General features: G+C 38.4%; 1 protein-coding gene across 1 annotated transcript; it reads left to right on the top strand.

Moving 5' to 3' along the window:
- Positions 1–2,363: 2,363 nt before the first annotated feature.
- Cbr-ceh-27 lies at positions 2,364–4,879 on the top strand (the record flags this gene model as incomplete). The annotated part of the gene is made up of 5 exons (XM_002636549.1): positions 2,364–2,524; positions 2,575–2,648; positions 3,908–4,122; positions 4,220–4,477; positions 4,778–4,879. The coding sequence occupies 5 exons, from the start codon at positions 2,364–2,366 to the stop codon at positions 4,877–4,879; spliced, it is 810 nt and encodes a 269-aa protein (XP_002636595.1).
- Between the last annotated feature and the right edge of the window lie 7,625 nt (positions 4,880–12,504).

Here is a 12,504-nt window from a genome sequence, read left to right as displayed (position 1 = left end):
GATCCATATCGATAATTGGTAGTGTCGGGTTTCAAAGCCTTGAGACCGCAATCGCATGTTACAATCTCAGATAATAAATTTCACCTACTCTTAATCACAGCGTTTCTCTTCCACAGCTCCGATTTTTAGTAGCAGAATAGTACAATTCTAGTTCTGTGAAAATTATATCAGCCAGAAGAAAATATATCACCATCAAAACTCTAATTGAACGCAGTACCCCCTGATCCTAAGTAAATTATTAAAGACAATTTTTCTCGGTTCCTGTGAAAAATATTGAAATGCCGCCCATTAACAAAACTTTTATCATAATATCAAAAACATTTTGTCAGTTTGTCACTTTTTGAAATCTCTTTCATGGAGCGAGATAAATTAGCTCAAGATGAACTGTTCGGTGGCTTACGGTATTTTAAGAGGAAATTTCTATTTTGTAAAAAATCTAGAACCTTCATTCTTCATTATCCGAATTATTGTTTTTGTTATTTTACAAAGTGTCAAGCGTCGTTTTGCAACATAACAAGTACAATGAACCCCTCTTTAGGACACTTGAGTTCCATTATTTGACGGAATTTGGAGTGAGTTTGTTTGATTGTGAAAATGTGAAAGGCCAATGTTAAATTCAAATTTCTCCCACGATCTTTTCAATGTTAGCTCACCGTTATCAGTTTTTCGGCGACGATGAGACTTTTTTGTTTATCTACACAGTACTTTTTCACACGTTCAAATGTTAAATTTAGGTTGAAAATGTAATGAAAACTGGGAATTTTAGCGAAAAGTGTTTCAAAGTTTGATTAGGTTGTGAGTAGGTACATTTGTATGTTTCATGGAGTAGATTCAACTTGTACATCACTATGTTTGAAATTATGTATCTATAAGTTCGACGTTATCAGTTCTCTAATAATCTTTTTCTTAGAAGTCAGCCTATGTAAAATCTACATAAACTACAAAAGACTACCGTAATCCAGAAAAAAAAACTGAAAATCGCTATGAAAAACTTTTTCAATAACCCTCAAGCCTATTAATGAACATCATCATGCAACGAGACTAGAAAACAAATAAAAAACTTGAATGAGGTAGAAGTGTCATTTTTCTTTAATATCGCTAGACGTCTTTAGACATACTAAACACCCTGAAAAAAACTATACCTGCAATAGAAGGGGTCTCTAACTTTTAACTTTGAACCGAAAAAGGTCCAATTTTTTCTCTGTTTCTCTCGAAGATGTGAAAAAGTTGTCAACAAATACATTATTTATCACAATATCATAAGAATTTTGTCAGTTGACTACTTTTCGATATCGTTCCTAGGAATTGAGATAATTGAGCTCAAACTTAACAGTGTGGGGACCTGCAAATAAAGGTCCTACCGTGGCTCAAAAAAAATGTTTGATGCTCAATACGTTGAAAAAAAAGTATTGTAATGATTATTCATCGAATACAAAAATTTTTCCTTCTCACTGGACTGTTTTTTCTGTTTCTTTTTTTCTAATTGCAACACGACTTCCCACAAAGATCAACATTCTTCAGCACAAATCAGACGCGGCATAATTAGAAAATTAGCTCCGTTTTTGAAGAGATGGCAGTCACATCCGATCCGAAGTCACAAGTTGAATCTCTTCGTTTCTCTCTTCTCTTTTAACTGAATTTTTGTTTTTTTTCGAGAATGCTCAACGTCAGTTTCTCCTCTTCTCAATTTCCGACTTTCGGGAATCCTGAATTTTGAATCTCAAATTCCGTCACAAAATTCGAAATTGGCAATTAGGTTTGAAGTGGTTTCTTTTTTTGCTGCTTTCCACCTTCTCCTTCCTTCCCCTTCGTTTTCCTTCGATACCTCCGATCCCTTATTTGGTCTCAGTGCCCGCCTCCTCCGCCTTTGCCCAATCGTCTGGGTGGGCGGGGACTTGGGAAGCAGGGCCGAAGAGGGCTGGACTGAATACGCATGGGAGAGACACGCTCACGGTGAACGATCCTCCACAAGCACTCATATAAGAGGTAAATGAGCTCTAAGAGATTCTCTCGGTTTACTTGAAGGACCACTTTGGGCCCTCGCGTCCTCTCCATGACTTTTCAAGTTTTTAACTTAAGTGAGTTTTGAGTAGTTTTCGGGACGGACGCCACTTCCATCCTCCCCTTCACACCCCATCCTTCACATTTTGCGCCCCAATCGAGGCACCAGAGCAGTAGTTTCTTCTCTGTTCCAGAAAAATATGTCAAAATATCTAGAGTCCCAACCTACTGCTAACTCAGCAACTCCTAACTTGAAAAGTCATGGTGAGTCTTATATTCCTCTTCTTTTTATATTCTTTTCTGAGTTCATACTCACTCTTCCATACTTCTTCATCTTTCTAAAATAACTTTGAATTTCTAGAATGTCTTCTGGTTCCTCCAGCTCTTCTACATCCGCCACAGATTCCGTGACTCCTATCTCTGAAGGATTCCAAACTCTTTCCATCACGACTCCACCAGTCACGTCGACACATATGTCATACTTTGGATTCCAGACGCCACAGTATGCTAATGACTTTTCCAGGTAAGTAACAATGTATACTCTATTACACGCCTAATTGCCTCTTTTTTCAGCTACACTCCAAGTGCTGCCACGGCTTACCCAACCGCTCCATACCCCATGGCAACGCATTCTCATCTGACCAATTGTGAGTTTTTTTCGTTCTGAACTTCATCTCGAATTTTCTCACTTTTTTCCCGTCCGTTCCAATAATTATTCCTTGAATAGGCGCGGTTGCTGCTTCGCAACAATTATTTTCTTCTATTTTCACAGTCTAGATTCCTTCCCCACTTCTTCTTCCTCTTCTCCTTATAGGTTTGATTCTTATTCTAATAACTTAGATTATTATTTTTGTTATATAACGCATATATAATAAAACAAGCATACCCCCGTGGTATAATTGACGCACACCTACGCCAGAGCTACCGTAGTCCTTTTTTGCCTGAGTCAGGGGGTAGACGAAGGTGTATTTTCCCACACCAGCTTTTCCTTTTTTTCTGGATCTCTGCAAAAAACATATAATCCCTTTCTCTCGTTTTCTTTTTCCTGTGGTGCTAAATGTTTGTCTTCCGAGACGAAACTCGTCCTACAGTACCTCCTATGAAATTGGCAATGAACAAGTTTGCCAACTAACCAACTACCCCTTCCTAACTACTCCCACCCTTATTTTTCTTTGTTATACAACAAACAACTAATATTCATGGTGCTGATAGTAGGTAGCAGGAGGTGTATAGCCATTTTCGAAGTTGCGTCGGAAGTGACGCAACTTCAGTAATCTACAACACCTACTTGAACCGTGAGAATTGCGTGGGGAGAGGAGGTATTGTTAAAGGAAAGGCAGAAGTTTAGAAGGGGTACTGTAAGAAAATGAACATGTGACAAGAACTTGGAACCAGTTGGAAAAAGGACATTTCACTTATTAGAAGGTCAGCACTTTTGCAGACCATGTTCGATGAATAATCAAGAACATCAGGCACACTGACAGTTTTGGAATACACCAAAAATCCTTGCCTAAAGTATACCACCCTAGTTACTTACAACCACTTGGAATCATCAGATGTAGGTACCACAAATCCTTGACTACAGTACCCTAGTCACTGACAACCTCTTTCCAATCAACTTGTTTAGTCACTGCGCCACGGGGAGCCCCGAGTCAATTGACTGGTAAACGACGGACCTATATCCATATTTGTTCATCAGTTTGCTATGGTGCCAAATTTGTATCGTCGTTGAGACAAGTGTGTTAGCATACATACCAACACGCGTGCATGTGTACTTTTCCTATTGTTTTTGTAAGGGACTACGGAAATTGACGATTTCCGAGACTTCCGGGACCCACACAATTCCGTTAATTTCGCGGATCTTATTGTTTGGAGAAAAGTAAATATCAAGAGATCCATTTTTCAGTGAATCGCTTCAGTACCACCAATCATTTGAGCTTCGGGATCGCAGCAACTCAACAAAATATGATGATTTCTGCTGGAATCGGAAGAAGGAAGCGGAGAGTACTTTTCTCTCCCCAACAAGTTCATGTTCTGGAGCACAAGTTTGGTTCTAACAAATATCTGAGTGCTTCTGATCGAGAACAACTGGCGAAAAGCATTAATTTGACGCCGACACAGGTTTGTACTTTTTAATTTCTTTTTAATTTAGGCTAATTAGTTATCCCTACTAATTAGTTCCTGGTCAGAAGATTCCTTCTAATTCTGCCGTATTCAGGTAAAAATCTGGTTCCAAAATCAAAGATACAAGCACAAGAGACAGGAAAAGGAGAAGAAAATGGATGGAGGTTGTTATCGGCCAAACGAAGGGGATTCCGATTCTGAAAGGGATAATGATAGTAGTGGATCGATGGGATCTTCTCCGAACGTTAAGAAAGAGGTAGATGAAGATCACAAGGCTCCATTCATGAATTCTACGATTCCCGTGGATACTTCATGTGTTCCAGACATCACTCAATCTGCATTCCCATATCAGGTTCGTTTTGAAATTAGCTGTCGGACTCAATGAGATTGAGAGGGGATGGGGGTAGAATAATCCAATAGGATTACCATAGGATCGGATCACCCACTTGTGACTGTCTCTTTCTAATTCAATTTGTTCCGTTTTGGTTCCATCACCTGGGAAGGAAGGGTAGCAGATGCACGGGATGATTTTTGAAGGACCCACTTCTTAATATCCATTTTCTGAGACTGCAGCTGTCCTTTCCCACTTTTGAGCTATTGAAAAATTCACCCACGTGATCGTCTTCGAAGCATAATTCAACAATAGTTTCAGATGTATCCAACGACCGGCTACATGCCCCAATTCTTCTATCAACAACAAGCAACTACTTATCCACAGACGTATTCAAATATTACTGGCTTCCAGACCTTATAATTTGAATCTGTATTTGTATGCTCAATTCAATTTTCTCATTTTTCTAAAATCTCCTGATGACAAAATCTCTCCTTCCTCTCATTATGAGCTTTTTTCCGATTCTTCTCCTTCTTCCAAAAATCCCAAAACTCAAACTGGTATGTATTTATGTACGTTGTTCTTTTTTTCTCATTTTATTTTTTTGATCGACTAAACTTTTCACTCAGCTTTATTTTGCATCTGATTTCTAGGTTTTTATCAAAATAAACAAACAATTCGAATTCAAATCGACGTAGTACACACCCAGTTTTACCGTAATCACCACAGACGACGTGCCATTCTTTTTTTCGCCTATTCACATCGATGAATGGTGATGAACATGAAGAGGCGCACATGTTGTATAGAGAAGGCGTAGTATATTGTTTTGTAGAAAACTGAGTGGAGGTACTTGAAACCCGTCGACATCATCGGAGCGACTGGGTGAAGAAAATGGAAAAAAAGAGAAGATGAAGACGTCAGACAGAAGCAGAAGGTGTATGAATCAGAGACATCATCATGAAGTTTCTTTGATTGATTTGTGTGGAATTGAAATTTGGAAAATATATTCAGGTAGACCTTCGATTTGGAATGTTTCAACAAAAATATGCATCAAATGTAGGGGCCATTCAGAATCTGGTATACCGTAAAACCTAATAGAAGGGTTTCCTTTGAGCCAAGTTTTCTTGGTTCTTGTCAAAGATATGAAAAAGTTGTCAACTGATGAAGTGTTTATCAGGATATCGGAAGTGTTTTGTCAGTTAACAAATTTTTGATACCTTGATAATGGAGCTCAAAGATGAGAGTGTGGGGGTCCTTCTATTACAATTTTTTACGGTATGTCCAAAGTTATCAATTTCATTCAAATAAAAATTTTCCACCGGATATCCGACAACTTCATCAACCAGTTTCAATATCTTGGGACCATCTGATCATATAATCCTATTTTGTCAACTAGTAAAGCTTTCCAGCAGTATCCTGTCATTATTTCACACCTCTGGTATGCACAGCCGGATAATCCACAGTTTGATGACAGGACAGTGGCACGTGTTGCGTCACCACCTGTATATACAAAGCTCCCAGAAGAAGAAAAGGGGAGAAAAGAAAAAGGAATTAGAAGAGCATTGAGAGTACCGTGACTTCCTTCTGTTCCCTGTAATTAGATGATTTGTGTTGCTTAGACTGAGTGAAAGGATACGCCGAAATGACTAATTTGGGTCATCAGAGGTTACCGTAGTAGGTGTAACAAAGAGGTGTGAGCATACTTTGTGAATAGGGAAAGAAGTGTTTAATAAATTATCCCAAATTTGGCTACTCTTATTCAGAAGTTGTTTCTAGAATTTCTTGCTGGGTAACAACTACCGTATTTGATAGAACTCTCTATACTTGCATTTCAGCTCAATTTTCTCGATTTCTGTGAAAGATATCCAAAACTTGTCAACTGATAACTTATTCAACATTATATCATCAATATTTTATTAGTTGACAGATTTTTGATAATTCTGCTAGGAACCGAGATAACTGAGCTCAAAGCGAACGCTTAGTGTGGGCTTCTATTAGAGCGAAAACGGTAACGCTTTTACGTTTGGAACCATTTTAGTTTTCATAATAATCGAATTCTGGAACAATTCAGATATAATTATAATAATGCTACACATATAGGTTATCAAATGTTCATTTTGTTATACCTGTCTTTTTCCTCAACATTCAAACTTTTTATCGACTGAGGATGATGAATATAAACAGGTCAGATCTTCTGATTCATCTTCGAATCACTACACTTCATAAAAATTTCAAAAATCAAGGAAGTTATGAGTATTCGAATGAGGAACTTTTTCTGTCCCTGTCGGTGCCAGGGTGCTCTATTTGTTCATTTCTGGACACACTTGTGCGTGACTCGATACCGTAACCCACCCCACACCGTTCTTGCACATTCACCCACACCTGTAAATGGTCGCTGGCTCTCGTCAAGTGCTTACCTTCTTTCTTTTCAGGATGAAGATTGTTCTCACTCTTCCGATGACCAACACTTATACCCACCACATTTACCCATAAACAGAGAGAGTCGGCTGCCTCTAAGAATCCCAAACTCATCCAGAGGGACGAAATCGCAGTCAATTAGAAAAAGAGCCGAAAACATATTGAAGGCAGACGGTTATGCCTTTTTGTTCATTATTGTGTTGATAAGTGCAATGGTTCCTTCCGCCTGCGGCATCAACCAAAGAGGAACTCGTTTAATAGACAAAGTGTGCCCTGATGAGGATGACCCCGAAAAGACATCTAAAGAACATTATACCAGTTAGACAAGATAAAAAAGGGAGCACTCAACATCAGAAAAGAGAGGATGAGCACCCGACAAAACACATTAACCAGTGTCTTTGTCAATATGTAGGCATTGTAATTGGGCCGATCTCTTGTGATCAGGTAAAGGTTGTTGTTTTTATTTTGAAGGGAAACGAGGAGATAAATCTGAAAATCTGTAATTTTGCGTAGCCACATGGTTACTGTAGCTAATCGATTAGTCACTTCCAGCCATAAAATATTTCACCAGGGAGTTGAAACTCATCCATCATATTTACAAATCCCTGACTTTCACCTCCAATCAATCAAAAATACAGTATGGCGGGTAGAATTGAGTCGATAGCATTAATTAGGTTTGGTGACTGTATCCATATCCTAATTTACCTAACCGCTGTTTTCCTCTATTTATTAGAAACACTTGAGTTATGTCATAAGTGAAAAACGTATCTTATTTCAGCTCTACCTTTCGGCATATCGATCATAGTCAGAAAGAGAGACTAACGCATGATATATATCTGTCTGGATATATACGCAAGGAAAGAAAACAGAAGACGAAGAGAAAAGTCGTTTTGTTCAAGTGTTTGTGCTGCTGGCTACGGTGGCTCAGCTAAGGGAAAAGGTGAAGAATTGAGCAGTTTATGTAAGCGAGAAGGGAGGGATTTTTGAAGTGGTTCACATGCCTAATGGGATAAAACGATTTACGCCCCAAACGAAGAAGCAGAGTCAAAACGAGTTCTTCGTAATTTGGGAGTTTTTGAAAGTTGTATTTTTCCACATCATTTCCACCAGTGAGATATCACCCGGTTACAGTACTTCACACTCAATTGATATCCGTAGAGGTGTAGAACCTTCTGTCATTTACAAGTATCAATATTCTGAAAAAGGTGTGAACCTTCTGTTACACTTTCTCCACACCTCTCCCCACATGTTCCCAACAAATACAACAAGTGACCCACATCGTACGGGACCATTCATTTCATTCAGCAAGGGATTCCTCCCCTCATTCGCATTCATCGTCATCGCTGGATTAAAATTTGCATATTTACTGATGTTCCAACTCATTGAATACAATACCGTACATCAGGAATTTTTGATTTACAATCATTTATTAGCAGAAAGGTAGATAACACGAATCCAAAGGGACCGCCACCGGAACAAACCAATTGCTCAGAGGAAATGTCCAACTTGGCGGATGCACTGCTCATCATGTTATTTTAGATTAATCCAATCGACAAATACAATAAATCGGTGTCTTCCGTTTACCGCAAAAGGTATTAGCCACGTCCATTCTCACTAAATCTATATCTACATTCCTTTGTACTGTCATGAGAAACTGCGAAAAACTTTGCTCCGGGGAAGCAAAGCGGCATAATTTTTTTGAAGGTCGGAAGGTCTAAGATCGCGAAAGATGTTAGTCGGACAGGTGTGATTGGCGGAGATCCGGATAAGAAAGGAAAGAATTCTTTTGGGAGGACTCGAAGAACATGGTGTTAGGTAGGGGTTCGTAGAATTCGGGGATGTGGAGAAATATTGAAAATTGAAAAACTGACTGTAGTCACCTGAAATTTTTTTGTCAAATTTGGAACATTTGTAATCTGCAGGGTGTATTCAAGTATTACACCAAAATCTCAACATCAATAACTCGTCTTTTAAAACTTCGGTTCCTGACACAGATATCGAAAGTGAAGGAAGTTGAATATGTTTATCGGCAACTTTTGTATCTTCCAGGAACGGAGATATCACTCTAATAGAGTTCAACTCAAATCTTCAATTTGAGCCCATATACCGTAAAACCTCTAATAGAACGACACCCGGATCGTCCACTTTGAGCCTATATATCTCATTTTCTGTGAAAGATATCAAAAAGTGGCTAACTAATAAAATGTTGCTGATATCCTGATAAACATTTTACTAGTTAACCACTTTTTGATATCTTTCAAAAGAAGTGAGATACATAGGCTCAAAGTGGACGATCCGGGTGTCGTTCTATTAGAGGTTTTACGGTATCTCTCACTTCCTTTGAAAAATATCAAAAAGTGGTTGACTGAAAAAATATTTTTGGTATTAGGATAGACATTTCGCTTTGGATGACCCTCTATCAGAGATTTTAGGGTAGTTTGTGTCAACATGAAGATATGCGAGGGCAGTCTATTAGGGAGAAGATTCTAATAAAGTTTTAAGAAAGAGTACCATATACTGCCTCCGTTGAAAAATGTGAACCTATTACAGTAGGTAATTTGAAAATATTTTCTTCCAAAAACTACAAGACAAGATCAACTTACTGCTTACATGATTTATCCGGTCACAAATGTTTACCACCTAATTACGTAATTATATACTAAGCATGATTAATGACTACTCGCTTCTGGTATCATTCTTTTGAGCAAATATTTCCGTTTTTTCGCAAGTTGACATGATTACGCAATTGAGATATTGATGTTGGGTAATATTTATGGAGAATATTGAAAATATGGAAAAATACAGAAAAATGTTTGAATCAATATTCTAAAAAGTTACCTGTGTCGATAATGAGGTATTTAAACACAGAATTATCGGCTCTATGAGCATGTGAAACCTGATAGTCGGTCGGCTTTTCCAAACACTGGCGGTAGACCATGTCCATGTCAAAAGAAACCGCTTTTGTCTGTTATCAATGCGCTAAAACTTTGAGCTGTGAACGCGCAAACACTCATGAATTGTTGATTACTTATTCTGGGAACAATAACAGAAAAATTGAATGAATGGCGAGAAAGAAAAAGATTACTGTAGGGGGATTCCACCAAGAATCCGGCCTGTGACAGTAATCTTTTTGGCGGCGTCAATCAGGCATTTCCGTTAAGTGGATAGGCTCCACGTCACAGCTCTGTCACCTTCAATAGATGATTGCGTAATCGTTTTTTTTTTGGGGTTTTGAAGAGCTTTGGACAGGTGGTTCCGCTTTTTCAGAGGACCTGACCATCTGCAGAAGTGGAACAGGAATACAGTATGCCTTACGTCGTGAAAGTACTTGACGACGCATGACAGAATAGATGAAGACCGCAAAGAAGAAGAGACAAAAGAAGTTATTCTTGACATCAATAACGACAAATGGAGGTGGTGGTGCACTACATTAATCAAAAACTGAACAGACAGGAAGAGAAGAAATGAGGTCAGCCAAGAATGAAAAGATCGGACATGGAAGTTCCCAGAGACCTCAGCTACCGTTTACCATTCAATGAATATGAGTTTTATCACCGAGGTGTCAGGTGGGAAACCGAAACCGGTTATTTTGTTTGTATTGTTTCAGATGTAGTAGGAATCAAAAAACACAGTTTTTCTCCTGGGAAGCCGGATAGCGAATGCAAAGAGAAGTGTGAAAAATAGCACGTACGTGGGGAAATCGAAAAGAACCATGGAAAAAAGGGTTCTCGGGCGTCACCGGAAACTTCTAGTCAGAGATTGGTCAGGTTCCTGATAATACTGTTAAAGCCGACCAAACTTCTTCAAATTTAGGACTAGGTTCTGACCCAGTAGTATTTCAACTTTCAAATTTTGGCCAAAACCTGACTCCTGACTATGGCCTGTTTTTGGGCAACTTCCGACCTGGCCAATTACCCTCAACTTCTAACAAAAGGTTACAACCCGATAGCCGAAATGGGTAAAAGGATTACTATATCTAACACCTTCCCGATTACTGTAATTGCCATTAAAATCAATTCATCTTCTGTTCTCTTTTTTTTGTCCCTATCATTTTTATTTCTATACAGAATGAGTTAATGTCCTCATTTTTTTTCTAGTTTGACAGTGATAAAAAATCAGCTACTAGGAACAAGTTGTTCAAACAAAAATGGCGTCATACGAGTTTGAAGCTGAACTTTTATAGCTGACAATTTATTTATTTTAATATACACCCTGCACGGTCTCCCACAGAAGAGATACGAAAATCTTACTGAAGAAAATTTTGCTCCAGACCTGTCACACCAAATTGTTCATGGTAGATCAAACTGTGAAATCTAAGACTTCAGAAATCGGGTTTCGTTTTGTATTCACCCAAAAATTATCATCTCACACCTCTTTCATTTCCCCTTTTCCCATAGCTTTTGTTCATACAAAAGAGAGCTCTTGAACTATTTAAATGCTAATTATCTGAGAGCGTCCGCCCCAATTTCTCTTCATTCGACGACGCCTTCAAACAATGGCGTGACATACAACATATTGCTCCTCCGACATTGCACATCATCAACCACTTCAGATTCTGTGGTACCTCGAAATTGGTTTTTAGAAGATTTAAGGAAGACGACGTTTCTAGAAAGCAAGTGAAATGGAGGGAATTTAATGGAACTAGAAAAATGATCTGTTAGTGAGGGATCATCGGGGAAATATGAATATTGTTTGCACAGTGCTTCATTCTCCAGTTACAGTTGTTCTTCACCCACTCAATTATATTAAGGAGACACTTCTGATTATGTTCCTATCAATGACTCAACTCTTATCAGACAGTCGTTTCCGATTTTGTAAGTCTGCCACTTGGCGCCAATCTGTTTTTGTTGAGGTGTGAGTTTTTTTGTATTCAACGACTGTGTAAATGTGCATTTTTTAAAACCAAAAAAAGATAGTAGTGTGATCACCGGAAACGTGATGAATAATTGGTTTGAATATTGTCACACCACGAACTGATAACCGATTTTTTAATACATTCAGAGAAAAAGACCATACGGGGGTGGTTAAAAAAGGAAACAAAGTTCATGATGTCTGGAAATTTTTCAGCGGAAAGTGTTGAATCAAAGTTTTTGGATTTTATGATAAAAGTCGGTCATCGTGAATTGGAAAGTGCTTTCAACCCAGTTTTCTTGGCTTCTGTAAAAGACATCAATAAAGGTCAACTGACCAAATATTTATGAGATAATCAAAATAATGTTGCCAGTTGATGCCACCCAATACTTGCTCTTTGAGCCCATATACCTGAAACAGATATCAAAAAGCGGTCACTTGACAAAATGTTTTGGATACCAGCCTGTTTGCCGCGCCTCTGGCGCTTCAAACAGTTGGCTGGAGCGCCTTCGGCGCGACTTAAAGGTGGTGTGCGGTGAAAAATTTTATTGCTTTATTTTGTGCAGAAATCCATGTAGATTCACATAAAAATAAAGAAAAAATTCAAAAAAATTCCTTCATTGAGAAAAACGGCATCGAAAAGTCAAAGTTGTATCTGGTGGCCTAGCGGCCAGGTGTGAGTTTTCTAGGTCAACTGCCGGTAAAAGCGCGTGAAACTTGAATTTTTATTGATTTTCTGTGTTTTCTCTGATGTTTTTTAAAGATTTCAAAAATTTTTT

The sequence above is a fragment of the Caenorhabditis briggsae genome, assembly GCF_000004555.2.
Source record: "Caenorhabditis briggsae complete genome, chrV, whole genome shotgun sequence".
NCBI classification, from domain to species: Eukaryota; Metazoa; Nematoda; class Chromadorea; order Rhabditida; family Rhabditidae; genus Caenorhabditis; species Caenorhabditis briggsae.
This window is presented reverse-complemented; position numbering and strand designations above follow the sequence as displayed.